An 18,802-nucleotide genomic window follows, 5' to 3' on the forward strand; every position below is an offset into this window, starting at 1 on the left:
TAGGTTCTAAACCATACTGCATTCAACAGTTCAGCCAATTCTATCATGTGTTTTACCTGAACCGTCAGCTTGGACATACATCTCTGCTGTCTGTTTCAAGATCTGGTATGTCACTTCATACTGTTCAAAGAACTTGGTATTTTCTATAAAAGACTAGAAAGGGGGAGTGGTTAGAAGACGGCAAACACCAGGCATAGGTAGAAATACCAAAGTCCGTTTCTTCAAGAGAGATATATAGGTATTTTGCCCAAATTTACCAGCCTCACTCTTGTAAAATATAGCAAATTAGTTCAACTGTTACAAAATAACCCAGCTATTCTGAGAATATAAATTGATTCCACACTCACTTTTAATTCTAACTCAGCACTATTGAGAAAGTATTCTATTTCTTCTCCACGCAAGGGTTTGTTTTTAGAAGGGACTGAAGTCTCTCCAGACAACCTGGGGCTAACATTTAGGAAGCACTAAATTTGGAAGAACATTTTCATGTCCAACTGTGTTTGAGCTGTGGGATTTTGTTGCTCTTTGAACATTAATTCTGGTGAATGATGGCTCTGAGGAACTTGGATTATAAATAAATGGCACAGTGCACACTTTTCTTAAAATAAAAAGTACAAAAATATTTAAAAGTAGAAAAATTTTAAATAATCACATATCCCACCCACAAGTGTAAAAATTACAGATAAGACATGTCTATAGTTGTATGTAATTTACATATGTAACAGAGCCACCATCAGCAAATGGGCACTATAAAATTTAGAACACACAAGAAATCCTTAGGTAAATTTTATTGTTAACTCCAGGAAATATGAAATAACTCCTGTTTCGAAGATTAGTCCTGCTATGGTAAAGGAAAAAAAAATGCAATCATAGTTACCAACATATCACCAAAGGCTCTTTAATTTCTTTTAATAGTACAATTAGTTCCTATGATAACCCAATAAAATACTTGGTAAGTGTCTCTATTACAAAATGCAAAATTAGCCTTTAGAAAGCAGCTGAAGTCCAGTGTGATATGCTGATGAATACTTAATATGGAGATGCAAAATGTTTGAGTGCAGATATAAAACTTCATAATTTCATAGACATCCCTCAATTTTACTGATAAATTTTTATTATATTTCAAGATAACACTTAAAAACATTCCACGTATAATACATTTCATAGCATTTTATGTTTATAAAGCATTTTACCTATATATAAATTATTCTTCAGGAATATAGTGACTAGGGAAAGCTGTGAGTTACCTGGAATGAAGGGTTCCACGAGGAACACTTATTTCAATAATTTAACAGGCTGTATTATTTTGTAAGTAAAATAATAAATTGGCTAATTAATTATTTAGCCTTATGTTCTACTCCCTTAACCTCCCTGTTCCCCAACTAGGGAAAGGTAATTTACTATAATTTAAATTTGGAATAATTTAACCAAATGAGCATATCATAATTTGATCAAAAAAGGAAAGTTACACCTAATGTGCAAGACACTGTAGACAAATGAAGAGATAAATATATTTGGCAATGTTTAAAAAAATAGTCTCCATTTATTTTTGGAACAAATTTCAAGAAGCTAATGGGGAAAACAATTCTAAGTGTGAGAGGAAAGGGAAATAGTGGCTGTATTGGACAGAAAGACTTCATTTAACATGCTTTTGCTAGAATTGTTTACAAATTAACTACAAATGAAGAGAGGAAAGTTTATTTCCAGTTTTATTTCCAAGGGGAAAAACAGGATACTTTAAGAATATTATAAATGTTGTAGGGATTCATTAAAGTATTTTTGAGCCTTCCTATTAGGAAGACTAGGCAATTAATTTTTGAAGGAAGATACCTTATTTGTTATTTTACCTTTTAACTGGTTCATTTATTTTGACACTTTTTTCTTTCTGAATACAGAGTAAATCCATTTCATAGCATGAATTATTTTATCTATTAATATCACTTTGCCAGGAGGAGTGCTAAATCTCCTTTTTACCATGAGCTAACTAGTCTCTCAGAAGGGTGCAGAAGAAAATGCAAATGAATATTTAAAATAATGAAGGATTAATTTATTTCTTTAAAAATAAGACTTACAGGGCACCTGGGTGGCTCAGTTAAGGCTCTGCCTTCAGCTCAGGTCATGATCCCAGAGTCCTGGGATGGAGCTCCACTTCGGGCTCCCTGCTCTGCAGGGACTCTGCTTCTCCCTCTCCCATTGCCCATCCCCTCTGCTCCAGCTATCTCTCTCTCTCTCAAATAAATAAAATCTTTAAAGTAAAGAACTATATAATTATAAAAAAATAAAAATAAGGCTTAAATTTGGATATCAATTTCAACAAGTCAGCCATGTTATAGTTGATGGCCCTTCAAGAAAATAAGATATCTCTTTATCCCACTAAATCCAAAGTATTAGTGGAAGATACTAAACTTCTCTCACCAGATAAATATAGAGATAAACAAATTTAATTCATCAATTTCACTTGAATGGAGCTAAGCCAGCTAATTTAAGATTTAAAAAATCATCTTTGAGAAGAGGTTTTATCAGAATTGCCTATTTACATTAATAAAATAATTACAAATAATAAAATAAATGTTCACATTACTTATGCTGCACTCACATAGGCCACAATTCCAAGAGCTCTTCTTCTATGGAAAAGAATGAGTTATCCTATTTCTTCCACAGTAAAACTGAAGCATGTGTTAACAAAACATGGTCATGTCAAGAACAATGCTGACAGCAAAAACCAAACCAATTATCTCCTAATTTATATTACAGTATGTAATCTCTTATGAATAGCATGTGGCCTAGGTTTAATTAACAAGCATTTGCGAAGTATTTTCCAAGAATTTCTTGAGCACGTAGCAGCTGCGTAACTGAGCACCTAGTACAAGAGGTAAGTAGGAAGCACATTTTCTGATTCTCTAACCCTTTAAAAAATGGTGGGGTTTTTTTGCATATGAGTAAGAATGAATTGAGAATTCAAACTAAGGAAAAGATAATTATGGAACTTTTACATCCTGCATATTACTTTGGTTATTAGATGATGTGGAGCAGCATATGGCTCATTACAATAAATTTTTTTAGAAGCCAAGGAAAGGAATGGATTTAAGAACCTGATTTTATTACTTTATTTGGAAGTCTTCACTCTTTGAAATAGTCTGTTCTAAAGAACATTATTTTCTCACTAATTCCAAAGGGATGAGAGAAGCTATAGGGGGCATGAGATAAAAGGAAAGCAGTATGTGTCCTTCTTTCTTCCTTACAAAAGTCCTTATAATTCTATCATCATCATCATCATCATCATCATTAAAAATTTGGGAAAGACTAAGTCTCCTAGAAATTATTCATGAAGTCACATGGGCTGTAAGTAACTGAACCATAATTCAACATATTTCCATGTGACTGGTGGCCAGACTGTAATAATCTCCCCTACTTTGCCCCGTTCTGCTACAATACCTAAAACAGAAATTATTATTTCTGTCACTGTCACTATCAGTATGTAAGTGTAAAATATTGTCAAATATGAACTAACATTAAGTGGAACTAATATTTATGTGTGCTACATTCCTTAGTTCACTAAGCTACAGGAGATCATTTTAATTATTTGGTCTTTTAAGTTAAAAAAAAAACTTTCGCAGCCAATATTGTTAGATAAACAAGTTCAGTACCTAAGCTTTTGGTTCAGAATGATGTGACTTCAAATCCTGACTCTACTTCTTACCAACTGTGCCACCCAGAACATGAGGGCTGAGCGCTGAAAGGCTCTGTTTTCTCAGTGAAACCATGTGAAAATGTCCAGCTCTTAGGTTGTCACTGGGATGCAAGATGACACAGGTAAAACACTGGGCTCATGGGGAACACTCAATATCCCACAGTTACTAAAACTATTAAACAAAAAATATTGTAAAACCCTTTACAGAAAAGAAGGGTTAGCAATAAATAGAGGTGTTTTTCACCATGGAATAAAAATATTAAGAAATGTTCATTTTAATGTGCTACATTTGTAGTGAAATTAGCAAGTTTACCAATAATTTAAAGTTATGAAGCAGTGAACTTCTCTTTACTTTATGGAGAAAGCAGAAGTACTGTTTTTTTAATTAACATTAATTTTTTAAGATTAATAAACAAGTCTCTATTTACATATTCTTTATTTGAGAAGTTCAAAGAGAATTACTAACATCCTTGTATTAGAACATTAACCTGGTGGAACACTCCCATTAGGCATTTCAATCTGATTGGCTGTCCTTAAATAGCGAGAACAAAGACAGATCCTGCATAATTACCTACTGAGTTCATTGTGTATCGTTTGACATGACTAAACCCAAAAATATAAATGCATATCTGTATTTAATACTTAAAAGACTAAACTAATTGCTTGAACTTAAAAAATAAGATTTTTCATCACTTTCCAAAATAATTCAAAATGAATAAGGGAACACATCATAACAGATTTCATATTTTTTGACACATATTTCCAAGACAATTGTAGTAATCCTAAAGAAAGATTTTACTGTAAATGTATTTTTCCCCAAACGATCTTGTTCATTCATCACTTTAAAATGTAAAACTTTAAAAATGTAATTAAAATATAGCAAAATATATTCTGATTCTAGAATGCTTCAGTAAAGATATGGTTTCAATAAGCATTCAGTCATACCAGTTACAAAGCTACTCTGACTAGTCAGGTTAGAAATGAGCTTGGATTTTAAAATTACTAATTTCTTATTTAGAATTTGTGATTAAACACAAATGGAGTGGTACAGGACTGAGATGCCTTATGGACATAAACTTTGAGAGCAAATTTGTATTGCTAATAAATTTGTGGGGGGATTTGTTTAACAGAAATAAACTACCTTTAAGAAATAATTCTCTAATTACATGTAAATAGAAAATGCTAGTTACAGAACAACCTAATTTCTTCATTAATGCAGGGCTACTACTACTCTATGTAGATATAGAATTATTTATACTGATAGCCCAAAATATAAGATAATCCATAAAAATTAAATTGTTACAGAGATTCATAGACAAAAATTTTACTTTTCCTGGATGCACACGAGAAGCAATGAAACTCGGAGACATGCTGGACCTATAGTCCCCATATGAATAACTGAAAATGATTGATTTTTATAGACATGAGCATAATCTTTAAGTATGTTAACTCAGTTTCAATGGTGAGCTCACAATCAAAATCATGGGTATGCAATGCAAAAACTTTTTTTTTAAGCAATAAAGCCAGTCAATGGTTCAGTATGATTAATGGAGCAAAATCTTTCATTTTACCAAAGAATATAGGTGAATATTTCAGATTATTGCGAAGAGCTAACTTATATCAAACCCATTTAACACACTGGTATCTTTATGCTTAAATTCGAGATAAAAATAATAGCGTCAAATAAACTGGTAGGTACTAAGTGCTAAATCCATGTGTCCTCTGATTTCTTTCTCAAAGCACCAGGGAGACTTACGATGTAGTTTTGCAGAAGCAGCTCCACTGACTCTCTCCTCCCATACTTGATGATCCAAGATTTCAGCTTTGATTCTGCAAGAACCAGCAGTGAGAGCAGACGGTACTTTAATTCTAGAAATTCCATTTTCATTAAGTGTAGCTCTGATGTGGAGGAAACAAAATGAAACCTAGAAATAAAACACCGAGAATTTACAGAATGTAACTAATAGTAACAGAACGGTGCTTACTTAACCTGTTACACGTCAGTGCTAAATATAATAGCAGGAACAAGGTCTTCTAAACTCTGGCTGATCAATCACTATCAGGAGATCTGATTCCTTTTCTAGCTCTGGATTTAAAGGCAAATCATGATTGATTGAAGTATTTAATTTAGTTCTTCCCCTGCCAAGACAACTCTCATCTGTTTCTTTTATAAGCTGTTTTTGCAATATTACATAATGTTCCTCACAGTACTGAATAAAAATACAGTCTCTGAAGAAACCATTTCTGTGATTTCCAGGCTGGGTGGATATATTCAGGTTTACTCTTTTCAAACAATAAGACATTAGAATGTTGGCATTCTTAGCATATGTTATGGGAGCTCAATTTTTATGTACCAAATGAAAGAATCTCTGCAAAAAAAAAAAATCAGTTCATTGAAAAGAAAAGAAATGGAAAAAACACCCACTAAGCATTTAAAAAAAGATACTTCATTTATAATCAGCCATTCTCTTACCTCTCGGCCATGTCCTCTAATTGATCAGGTGGCACTGGGATCCCGTTAACAGACCTGGTCCGGTAGATTTCATGGAATGCTCTTTTGTGGGCATCCGTGTTTTGAAGCAGATCCTAAGATACAATTTAAAAAAATAAAAAATGAGAAAACATGTTCACAGGAGGCTAAGAAGCATAATTTTCAGCTTGTAGCGATGAGTCAATGTACTCAACAATTTGATCATGCTGCTACATCCATATGCGACTTGGTGCCTCTCACAGGCTTTTACCTTGTAGAGGAGCCCTGGTGCTTGTCTATAAGGCCTGTGCTAGAGCTGTATCTAATAATTATGGCATCTTTTAAACACACATGACACTTGCACGGCAATGCATTCAGACATTTTAAAGGCACATGGTCCAAAGGAAAATATAGTTACTGCTATAAACAATGATTTGTTAGGATTTTTCTCCTTCCTTGATTTTGAATATATTGGTTTTTAGAAGCTGTAAACTAAGCACAACTGGTTTAACCCTTTAATGGTAATACACACACACACACACACACATTACACTCTTGTTATTTTATTTTGAATGCATGTAGACTACTATAAAGTGATACTTGCTCACCATTTAAGCCAGTTATATTACAATATTATGAAAATACTCCTATGGTTAGAAGATTTCAAGCAAGCACAGGGAATGTCCCATAGATATCAGAGTGGAAAGATCAAATGTGATGTTTATGAATATTCTTTGTAAGCTGTATAGAACTACACAAATTTTAATAACCTATCTAGGTTTGTTTTCTGAATTTTTCACTGTCAATAGACTTACTTGTATAAAGACTTACAGGTATGTCACAATTCCTAGCCAATTTCTCACACAGAAGTGAAGAAAAATGAAACATGGTTCATGCCATATTCTCTAGAGTTTAATTTGTTTCCCAATAGCAGAATAAATACCCAATAGTTTGTCACTCACTGAAAAGTAAGACCCATTAGCCCACCAGAATGATACACTAAGATTAACACTGTTAGCTCACACTGAGATTTAGTGGATTTTTTTTTAAAGATCTTATTTATTTGACAGCGAGATACACAGCGAGAGAGGGAACACAAGCAGGGGGAGTGGGAGAGGGAGAAGCAGGTAGCCCGATGCGGGGCTGGATCCCAGGACCCTGGGATCATGACCTGAGCCAAAGGCAGACACTTAATGACTGAGCCACCCAGGTGCCCTGATTTAGTGAATTAATTGGAGAAAATAGAAGGAAAAACACCGTAAAACCATAAGAGAAACACTTGATGGAAGGGGAAAAAAATGAAGGCTCTCATATATAAATTAAAATGTTAAGGTCATACTAAGGTCATATGTGCTTGCTCACATAAAGACGTATGTGTTTGTCCCTTTTAACTTGAGGGACATTAATTTTTACACTGTAGAAAAATCTAGGGCCAAACTACTTCTATCTTGGTATATTTTGCTATTATCACCTATTGATCTGCACAGGTAACTGCACAGATATTCACAAGTCACTCATGCCCAGAGGGAGGCCACTATGTACAGGAGCTGATCACAGGGGACAGAAGACCAACCTAAAGTAGCTAATGACTATGAGTATTTTAGTCACCCCTTGCCTCCTTTATAACATCTAGACACATTTCTGTGGCTTATGATCTTATCTGAGACTCCCCCCCCCCAAGTGAGTGCACGGCAAATTTAGAGCCATCACCACACCCAGCTCCGATTTATTATATATGACTATATGTTAATATATGAGTAGGGGTCGGTGACTATACTCATATGTCCCGTTGTTTTCTAAAAAGTTTTCCTTATTATAGTCAGTATCTAGTTAACTGAAAGAATCTTGAGAAGATATCAAAACAAAAACATTTTCAAAAATATGATAAAGGAACTACAGCTGGTGTGATGTCACTGGGATCCCCGAAAAGCCATCGTACTAAAAACCAGCTAGATGCTGAGCACAGCATGTGACTTTAATTCACTGGTGGGCTGACAGGAAGTAAGGGAAATCTTTTAGGTCTCCAACTCTGGCGAAAATATGACCCCAAAACTGGATCATAGACCTGTGAGCAAAAACAAATGGATAAAGCTGATTGTTTGAGGCAAGTATCTATACCATTGCTGTAGGAGTTTAAGTCTTGGAACTTGGAGAAGGTGGGAACAATGAAATTCAGAATCCTAATGAGCCAGAACCCTAAGTACTAACAAAAGTTAACTGGTAGGAATGTAACAATATTGGACAAACTAGATTTGAGAATAAAAGTCATTGCATGTAATTAATTGCTTAAGGATGAAACTTTCAATTTGCTAGTGGCTATCTTAATTCTGAACTTGAACATATCTAGTAAAGCCTTTTACATAGAGTAAACTTCACATATCTAGTAAAGTTTTTACATAGAGTAAAAACTGATAGAACTCTAGGGAGAAACTGACAAAACCACATGGCTGTGGGAGCTATCAGTGCCCCTCTCTCAGTGACTGAGATGGAGCAAAGGAGCAACTGCGCTAGCAGGCGGTAGAGGGAGGAGGAGAAGCAAGGGGAAAGGGCTGCAGATCTGTGGACCTCTGTAAGAATTTGGGAATGCTTATTTTGAATAGGTGGGAGCCAGTGGGAAGTTTTGAGAGGGGTGAAATGAACTGACTTGCATTTTACAAGCACTGCTGTGACCGTGTTACTGAAAATGCCCTATCCTTGATGCACTGCTTCCCTTAGCTTCTAAAACAACACAGGAGCTGGATTCCCTCCCACGTCACTGATTGCTCTTTCTCATACTCTTCTGCTGGTTCATCTTCTACTCTTTGATTTCTTGGTATTAGATTCCCTTAGAGCTCAGTTCTTGACAGGTTTTTTTCTCTGTCTATACTTCTTTAATTTCTTTAGTCTCAGAGCTTCCAACATCCTTCTATATACCAATGATTTTGAATATTTATCTCCAGCCTATACCTGTGTCCTGAGCTCCTGTCTCTTATCTCTTACTGCCTACGCCACATGTCCGCTTCGATGTGAAGAAGTCTCATACTTATCATGCCCCAAACTGAATTCCTGATCTTTCCCCAAACCTGCTTCCCTGTCTCTCCATCTCAACTGATGGAAACCCCATTCTTCCAACTGCTTAGTTGAAAAAACACAGTGTCATGTATGACTCTCCTTTTTTTTTTCACAATCAATATCTAATGCCAAAAATTGCTCTGCCTTGAAAATATTCGGAATCTGACCATTTCTCACCATCTCTACAACTACCATCCTGGTCAAGCCACCCTATGTGGATTATTGAGACTGGTTCCCTGGCTTTTACCCTCTACTGCTAACGCAGTCTCTATTTTCACATAATAGACAGAGTGATACCATCATTCCTCTGGTAAAAAAGTAGGTGGGAAAAGACAGTTATAATATGACAGTGAAAATCAACAATGCCAAAAGCACAATTAAGGAAAGTAAGGAGGCGCAAAGAAACAATACTCGGGGAAAATAGGGGCTTAACTACAGGCATGGGAAAGATTACCAAAGAATATTTTTAAATATTTTGAACAATTTAAATATTTGAACAATAATTTTGAAAACTTAGTCAAATGGACAATTTCTCAGAATGTATGAATCTGCCTACTGACCCAATTAAAATTCTGAAAGCCTGAATATTTCTAATCATTTTTAGGGGCTGGGAATACAACAGAAAGAAAACAGACAATAATTCTTGTCCTTATGGAGTTGACACTACAGTACAGGAAATCAAGCAGTAAATGAGATACATAATTAAAATAGCAGTTGAACTGGGTATTTACCACAAAGATACAAATGTAGGGATCCGGAGGGGTACGTGCACCCCAATGTTTATAGCAGCAATGTCCACAATAGCCAAACTGTGGAAAGAGCCCAGATGTCCATCGACAGATGAATGGATAAAGAAGATGTGGTATATATACACAATGGAATATTATGCAGCCATCAAATGGAATGAAATCTTGCCATTTGCAATGACGTGGATGGAACTGGAGGGTGTTATGCTGAGTGAAATAAGTCAATCAGAGAAAGACATGTATCATATGACCTCACTGATATGAGGAATTCTTAATCTCAGGAAACAAACTGAGGGTTGCTGGAGTGGTGGGGGGGTGGGAGGGACGGGGTGGTTGGGTGATAGACATTGGGGAGGGTATGTGCTATGGTGAGTGCTGTGAATTGTGCAAGACTGTTGAATCACAGATCTGTACTTCTGAAACAAATAATGCAATGTATGTTAAAAAAAAAAAAGAAGAAGAAGATAGCAGGAGGGGCAGAATGAAGGGGAGTAAATTGGAGGGGGAGACGAACCATGAGAGACAATGGACTCTGAAAAACAAACTGAGGGTTCTAGAGGGGAAGGGGCTGGGGGGATGGGTTAGCCTGGTGTTGGCTATTAAAGAGGGCACGTTCTGTGTGGAGCACTGGGTGTTATGCACAAACAATGAATCACGGAACACTACATCCAAAACTAATGATGTAATGTATGGTGATTAACATAACAACAAAAAATTTAAAGAAAAAAAATAAAATAGCAGTTGAGATGCAGATAAATGCCAAAGAAAAAAATCAACCAAGAAAAAGGGAAAGGGAGTTGTAATTTCAAAGGGGTGGCCAGGAAAGTATTGACTAAGAGGTGACTTTTCAGTAAAGGCCCAAAGGAAATGAGGAAGAACATACTGAGACTAATCAATGGGAGAATGTTTCAGGCCAAGGACAGAGAACATTCCAGAACAATGGCAAGGGCTAAGGGGTTGACATGGGAATGTGCTTGCCTGTTTGATATCATCTTTTCAGTGAGGTTTCACTGACAACCCTCATTAAAATTGCACCACCCCTAATACTCTCCGGCCTTTGACTATCTAACCTAATATATAATTTATTACCTAGTTACATTTATTATTTCTTATCCACCTCCTCCCATTAGAAAGCAAATTACATGCTGTAGGAATTTTTTCCTACACTGAGTGTCTGTTTTTCTTATGAGTGCATCACAAATGCCTAGAACATCACTTTGCACATAGAGAGTATGCAGTGAATATTTGTGGAAAGACCAGGAAAGATTAGAAAACATAGCCAGAGGAGTAGAAAGAAAATGAGGAAACCAAATGAAGAAAGTAGTTCAAGGATGAGGAAATAACTATGTGAAATGCTTTTGAGAGGCAAGGTAAGATACAGACTGAGAACTGGCCACGGAGTGAGGAAGAAGGAGGGCTCTTATGAACCTGACATGAACAGCATGGCAAGAGAAGCTCGACTGGAATGGGTTCTCAGAAGAACTGGAGAAGAGAATTCTGAAACCGAAATGAGCACAGATAACTTTCAAAGAGCTTCATTGAAAAAGGAAGGAGGGAAAATGGACCGTAGCTAGAGGGGAGGGGAGGGCTACGAAAGACAGGTTTTATTTTTAAAATTTTATTTATTCTTTTTAAAGGAGTCTTTAAGAGGAGAGGATTAACAGCATATACTTTATGTGGGTGGGCACAAATCCAGCAGAGAGAGGGTGAAAAAAAGGCAAGAACTACAGGCACTGTTTACCGGAGAAAAGCAGGGAGGATGGGATCTCATACACATGTGGAGGGGCTGGTCTTAGCTTGGAGCACAGATGGTTCATCCCTAGTAACAGAAGTGAAGACTGAGTATTCAGGCACAGATGCATGTAGGTGGGTTGATGTGGTCGTGGGAGCTTGCGGAAATTCTTTTTTGATTGCTTCTATTTTCTCAGAGAAATAGGAAGCAGTGTCATCAGCTGAGAGTAAGGATATGGGAGGAGGTGTGGAAGATTTGAAGAGACAAGGTATGGAATAGTTGTCCCCAAAATAAAGAGGCGATGGAGATGAGGCGAAAGGAAATGCCTTTGGAGTGCCAGGCAGCACTGGGGACCCAGCTGGGTTAGTCATCATGCCTGGGGATGTGTTTCTCCGCAGCCACACTCAGCTGTATATGCGTGGGCGGGGACCAGGCAGAAAGTGGACTATAACCAGAGCTGTGTTTTAACCAGGCCCACAGGACAAAGGAAACCGGGTCAAGACGATTAATGTGTGTACAAGTGGTGACCTTTACTGATTCAGCACTGAATTTAAGTAGAAGACCAAGGGAAAGGATGACATGAAGAGGGTGAGAGGCAGTAAAATCATGGACTATAGGGCACAGAGTTCATGCAATTTGGAGTTGGGGCAAAATTGGCTGGACAGTGAGATAGATGCTTGAAAAAGAGATTGTGGGGGGGGGTTCAGTTACTGGTGATGACAAGTTCTAGACTATGCCTATGCCTTGAAAGGCTAGGATAGGGTGTAGGATGGAATCCCTGAAAGACAGGAGATCAAGAAACTAATAGGCCAGGTTATTGGCAGGATTATCCATGGGTTTCTGAAGTTATTAAGAATTATGGCATGCATTGTCACGCAGGAAATAAAATCTTCAAAACAGGAGAGGAAGTGATCTAGGTAGGGTTGATAACTACAGTAAGGATGGGGAGTAGCTCATAGAGTTTCATGGCTATTTTCCTGATTCCTTAAGACTGAAAATCTTACTTGGCTAAAGCAGTACTACTAATAAAAATTAGTAAGTTTAATTACTCTACATGTGTTACATGCAAGAGCTTTGTGGGCATGGTTTAAGTTTAGTGTTTAAAACAATCTGGATTAGGGACGCCTGGGTGGCTCAGTCAGTTAAGCGTCTGCCTTCGGCTCAGGTCATGATCCCAGGGTCCTGGGATCCAGTCCTGCATGGGGCTCCCTGCTCAGCGGGAAGCCTGCTTCTCCCTCTGCCTGCCGCTCCCTCTGCTTGTGCTCTCTCGCTCTCTGACAAATAAATAAATAAATAAATAAATAAATAAATAAATAAATAAATAAAATCTTTTAAAAATAGAAATAAATAAAACAATCTGGATTATCAGCTATGTGACCTTGGGCAAGGCACTCAACCTCTCTCTGCCTAAAGTTCATTCATTTGCAAAATAAGGATAATAATACCTGTTCTCACATCCTACATGTCAAGTGCTTAGCAAAACTAAGTACTTAAGACAGAAGCATGGCTAAATACTCAATTATAGTTAGCTATGACTATATTTGTTACCTTCCTAGATAACTAAGCATAAGAGTATCTGGAAAATAGAAAAGCTAGTAAAGGTGTATCTTGCTTTTCAGAATAATATGACCCTATATACATACAATTAAAAAAATAACTTTGGTAGAACCATTTATAAAATGACCTCTTTGCAAAAAAAAATATTTTAAAAATTATCTGAATTGAGTTTTCGAACACTGATTATGTATTAAGTAACGAAGAATTGTCCTGTGGTATATCTTTAAAAAAAAAAAGGTATGAGTAATGCAGAAAGCCAAAAATTCTAGATCTTGATAGCATATCTAAGTTTTCATGGCAAAAGCCATCGTTACTTATAGACTGGGATAGGAAGATAATATTCTAAAATATTCTTACTTATGTATTGATGAGTCCTATTTTGTGCTCTTTTCAACGTATATATTGCATTTCCAAGTGAGCCCAACAGACCAGCACAAAGTACTGATACCAAAGTGATGGGCTGATTTTTCTGCTATTGAAGGGGCCTAGAATTTTACTTATCTCAACAATGATTCAAATTTCTCACATCATCAAAGCTGATCTTTTTACAGGCACCTAACAAATACATTTTAAATGAGTGAGAATTGATTTTATAACTGACAGTGACATTGTCGTATGACTCTACTACCTTAAGTGCCTGTGACCAGACCTAGTACAAGTTCCTCCCTCAGTAAAAAGATCGTTCTGGAGATCTGTTGAACCTAGTCTTTGCCCTTACCTGCCTCTGCTTACTTGCTGTTGTCTCTTCACCACATTCCCCAGCTTGCTCTTTAGTCCTTTCTGATTTTTAGTCTCAGATAAGCATCTCCTCCAACTCTTCCCACTCCCCTTTTCTCTACTCCATTTCATTTCTGGTTTTTATGGTTGTTTACTGCACTTTGGCAAAGGGATGGTTCTTGCTGCACACTTGGTGGTTGGCACAGGGTTTCTCTCTCAAGGGGGCCAGAAGGGTCATGAGGAGCCTGGAGTCATATAATCACTGAGAGATACACTGACAACATGTGCACATCCAACTTAAAACTCATTCCTTAGCAGGGGTTGCTGCAGCCTACAAGTGTGCAGCGAATTAACATTTCTGCTAAATCTTATCACCTAGTAAACAGCACAGCTAATATTATAGGGCATTTTCTCTAAGGTGGAGCATTCAAATCAGACTTAAGTATGTTATTCAAACAACAAACACATGTTGTGTCTCAAACTTACAGATTGGAAGCACCTTCACCAGTTTCCCTGGTGCATAAATCTGGCACACAGGAGGCCCTCAGTGTATATTTGCTGAATTAACACATTTAACCCACAATCGATACACACTCTACATTTGATTTTAAACCCTAAGCTGACTTCTTTTGTGTGCAATATTCATGTCAGTTAAACATCATTTCAGTTGTTACATGATGTATTACAGAGTATTTATGATGAATTGCTAATATTTAAAGTGGTATCATTTATGTAACACTGTTTCCGCATTTCCCCCTATTTTTAATATTCTGGGAATCTCAACATGGACATAGCCTAGGCTTTTCTGATGCTAAGGAGCCTTAACCCTGTTCAGTTCCAGAAAAACTCTTGTGATTTGATCTCTCATCTTCCATCTTCATAGATAGTACAGACTAGCAGGCCTGGATTTTATGTGTGTGTATCTCTACCCATGGAACAGATTCCAAATGGTGTTCTTACCTGAGAAGCAGATTCTAAGGAGTTTTCTGTGTGTTCTGTGCATGTTGGTGGTGGTGGGAAAGGGAGAGGCTAAGAGATAATCAGCAAAACTTCAAGTGTCTGGAGGTACTGATTATAACTGAAGAAGGGCCAAGAATAAATGCAGGAAGGGCCTTGACTAATTGTGTAGGAACACAAAATCTTCTTGTGTCCCTCTTGTCTGGCGGCTGAGTCTGGGTTGAGTGAGTTGAGTTGAGAGGGCCAGGAGCTGAAACTGCTTTGTACCTCTACATTTCTAGTTCTAAAAATAAGGTCCCAGAGGGGCATGAGACAAAACCTGTCATGAATTTGCTTTATAATCTGGTCTAGAATATATAACAGTCTATTTCCTTGAAGCAGTGTTAAAAATATTAATATTTTGACAGAAAATATATATGAGCTATAAATTGCCCATATGTGGTCATCTCCGCTTGTCTGTTTTCCACATATATAGTAATCCCCACCATGGCACAGTAAATGTGGTACACAAATTCAATTGCACAAAATGCAGGATTGAGTTTAATGTGATGTTGATGAAAAATAGCATTTTTAGTTAGGTCTGTACGATCACAAAACACAAAGAGGAAGGATGTTAGAATTTATACTAAGCACAATTGACTTTGCAGTAAGCTGAAAAATTAATAAATAACTGAAAAGTCATCAAGGTCTAATCCCACCCCTTCCTAAAATCACCACTCTCCCTCAACCCCTGCCCCGTCACAGCACAGGACATAGAACTTGTCAACTTGAATGGAGACAGGAATGAGGTCTGAAGCCAATGGCCAATCACATTATTATATAAATGTGTATGGTCTGTGGCTTACCTTTTGAAAAATAACATATAGCAATAGCAATAACAAAGATAACCACAGATGAAAAAATACCACGGAGCTATTGGAAAATACCTCAGAAAATAAATCTCCTGGAACCGTCAGCACAAGCATGGGTGAGGGTAGTGCGACATCTCCGAAACGCTATGAGTGGTGCCTGAGAGACCCATGTCCGTGGAAGGTCTAAAGAGCCACATCCCCAGACCACACTAGGACTGTCATGCCAGAAGATCTCCCCACCGGGATTTTTACCTTGTGTTGCTCGCGTTTCCGTTGTATTGTGTTGGCTGTTTCCTCATGGACCTGCTGAATGGTAATTTCCTCTCTCAGGGCCACCTCTGCTCTGTATAACCAGGCACCTATGGTGCCCAGAGGTGCAGGGAGAGATTTATCAAGCTGTATATGCCAATCAAAGAGCTGAAATACAAAAGTAGAAAAACATAATTATCTTTAATACAGAAGACAATTCCTAAAACTCCCCCAAATGATTTCTAAAAGCCTACATAAGGGTTTAAGTTAATTATTTCAGGTTAACTTAATAAATACCAAGGAAGAAAATATCTGTGTTCTGAATCAGATACTTTGAGAATGAGGAGGAAATTACAGTTACAAGGAAATTTTGAGGAAACTTAAAATACACCTGAGACATGGAAGGACATTATTGAGAGCTTAAACAATTAAACAATTTTCTTCTTATAGGAAGAGCATAAAGCCCCTGCGGATTTTCAATTTCAGGGCTTTTGCTGAAAGGGAAGGGACTGGGTTTGCTGAGATGTTCAAGGATCCAGATGTTATACAATAGCTGATGTGTATCCTTTAAAACCTCCCACATGAGAACAGGTCCAGAAAAATCAGGGTCATCCGGTCATCTCTGGAGGAAGCAGAATATTCAGGATTCTTTCTATGATAGTACAATTTCTAACTATTTCATTTCTACCACTTTATCCAATTCTTAAGCAGTGTTTCCTGACTTACTGGAACATCAGAGGTGCTTGGAACTAACCTATTCTCTGGTAGAGTTTGTGGAAAAAAGATTAGATTATAAAAATGAAGAAAATACAGTAAGTTCAAGGCAAATATTCCCATTAATGACAGAAGTTTCAGAGGTTTTGATATCTTGGCCTTTAAGTTTGCTGAGTATTAATATGAAAGTTACTGAGCAGTTTTCTTTCAGGTTCACGAAGGACTGGATAAGATTTGCTGAAATTAAAGACTGTTAAAAATGAATGTGAATATAGGAGGATGACCAACTGTTGATGAAACCTGGTTGTAAACTTTAGAGAAATTGCTGAGGCTCCATTCTTGGGTGAGTCATCTCTTCTAAATGACCCAGAATTGAGTCTTTCAGGATTTTAATCCATATCTACTCAACAGGGAAACTACGTATAGGGCAGGCAAAAGCAGAAGAGTTGTTAAGCCAAGTACTTCCACTAACTTAAAGGAAAACTCCCACAGGTAAACCTTTCCTTCCTCAGAAAGAGGCTGTAGGACCAGATGAAAACTCACTGTGTAGAAAAACATGATGGAAAATGTTCTTGACTAAATGATGTCAACCTTAATGAAATTAATCATGGGAGAACTTACCCTGGAGGACACTCTGTCCCAGGATTGTTTTACCAACGCTTGGTCAAGTGACAGTTTACCGTTTCTATGTACTGGTTGTATTAAATGTTCAATCTGTTTCCTTTTTATTTCATATTGAACTCTGAAGTGCTTAAATGACTAAAAGAGGAAAAAGAGCAATGACATGGAAATGAGTCAAAAACAGCAAACGCAAAGGAAACCACATTTCCTAAATAACAATCCTTTATATTGGGATAACACTCAATATATGCTGTTGGTAATAATGATGACAGTCATGATACTGATAGCAGCTACCGTTCTTCAAGCCCTGATGATGAGCTTGGTCCCATGCTAACCGCTCTCTACACATCATTCCTCTGGCTTTCTCCATAACCCTACAACATCGATGTGACCTATTTTTATTACAATAGGAAGCCCAGAGGTAACTTGGCAAGAACAAGTAGTAGAGGCAGGACTAAAACCTAAGATTTCTCATTTCTAGTTAAATAATCTATGTCCCAGTCCATGCTCTCAAGAAATAATAGTAAATACTAATACAAACCTATGCTAATCATCAAAATAGTTGCTTTACTTCAAAATACCAAATAATTTAGTTTAGAAATTATATACATCTAAATAATATTGATTTAAAGATATCTAAATTTGTGTTTAAATCTGGGTAAGAGGTTTACTTAAGGGATCTCAATTATATAATAACATTTTGCTTTAACTTTATGGCATTAAAATATTAATTACTGTATCATTTCTTTTATCATCGTGTTTAACATAAATTTAAAATATGTAGACTTAACCCTAAATCTAATACTAACCTTAAGAATTAGTGATTTTAATTAAAGTTCTACATTATATATTAAATTAACACATCCTTAAATAAGACTCCAAGTCCAAATTGAATTGAAAATACCAATAAAATGTGCAATTATGTTAAAGAACATGAGAATGTCCCTACAAACACATCTGAAAGAATGTCAAACAAACATGTAAGTTCACATGAAGAACACTGGGGGGAGACGGTGAGTAAATATTTTACCACAACTTTTATCTATCTTCCATTGCCTCTAACTTAACTCAAAAATACCAAAACATAAATTTGGCCTTCAATTTCGTTCCACAGAATTCTATGCATGAAAAAAATAGAAAAATGAACTACTGACTGATAAGTAGAAAGAGAAAATGCTGATTATGTAAGAAACACACAGATGAGGAAAATGTTTCCTATGTTCAGATTTCAGATGGTCCCTAATTTTTTTTTAAGAGACAGCTGATCATCTTGGGCCTGAAAGGAGTGTTTCTGTTTCATGCTTTTCTAATCCTTTGTCTTCCCTTTATACAATAACATTTGTACAACAGGTAGCTTCATAATTTGGACTTGATTTTTCTATAATTTATGCCCAAACTAAAACTCACCAATGGTCTAATAAGTATATTCACTCTGTTCTTGTATTT

General features: G+C 36.6%; 1 protein-coding gene across 10 annotated transcripts in view; it reads right to left on the minus strand.

Moving 5' to 3' along the window:
* The window catches only part of SYNE1 (spectrin repeat containing nuclear envelope protein 1), a 336,369-nt gene that overhangs the window by 299,476 nt on the left and 18,091 nt on the right, over positions 1-18,802 (minus strand). For 9 of the 10 annotated variants that reach the window (XM_073894098.1, XM_073894101.1, XM_073894100.1 and 6 more), the window contains 5 exons: positions 17,357-17,494; positions 16,025-16,189; positions 6,165-6,277; positions 5,448-5,616; positions 57-153 (listed from right to left, as the gene is read on the minus strand). In XM_073894098.1, coding sequence (XP_073750199.1) covers positions 57-153; positions 5,448-5,616; positions 6,165-6,277; positions 16,025-16,189; positions 17,357-17,494 — 682 coding nt within the window. Of the gene's footprint in view, positions 1-56; positions 154-5,447; positions 5,617-5,676; positions 5,693-6,164; positions 6,278-16,024; positions 16,190-17,356; positions 17,495-18,802 lie in introns of those variants that run through there. The other variant, XM_073894105.1, reaches the window with a different exon arrangement.

This window comes from Callorhinus ursinus, unplaced genomic scaffold (genome assembly GCF_003265705.2).
Source record: "Callorhinus ursinus isolate GAN/ISIS: 27379988/994484 unplaced genomic scaffold, GSC_fseal_2.0 scaffold6, whole genome shotgun sequence".
NCBI lineage: Eukaryota > Metazoa > Chordata > Mammalia > Carnivora > Otariidae > Callorhinus > Callorhinus ursinus.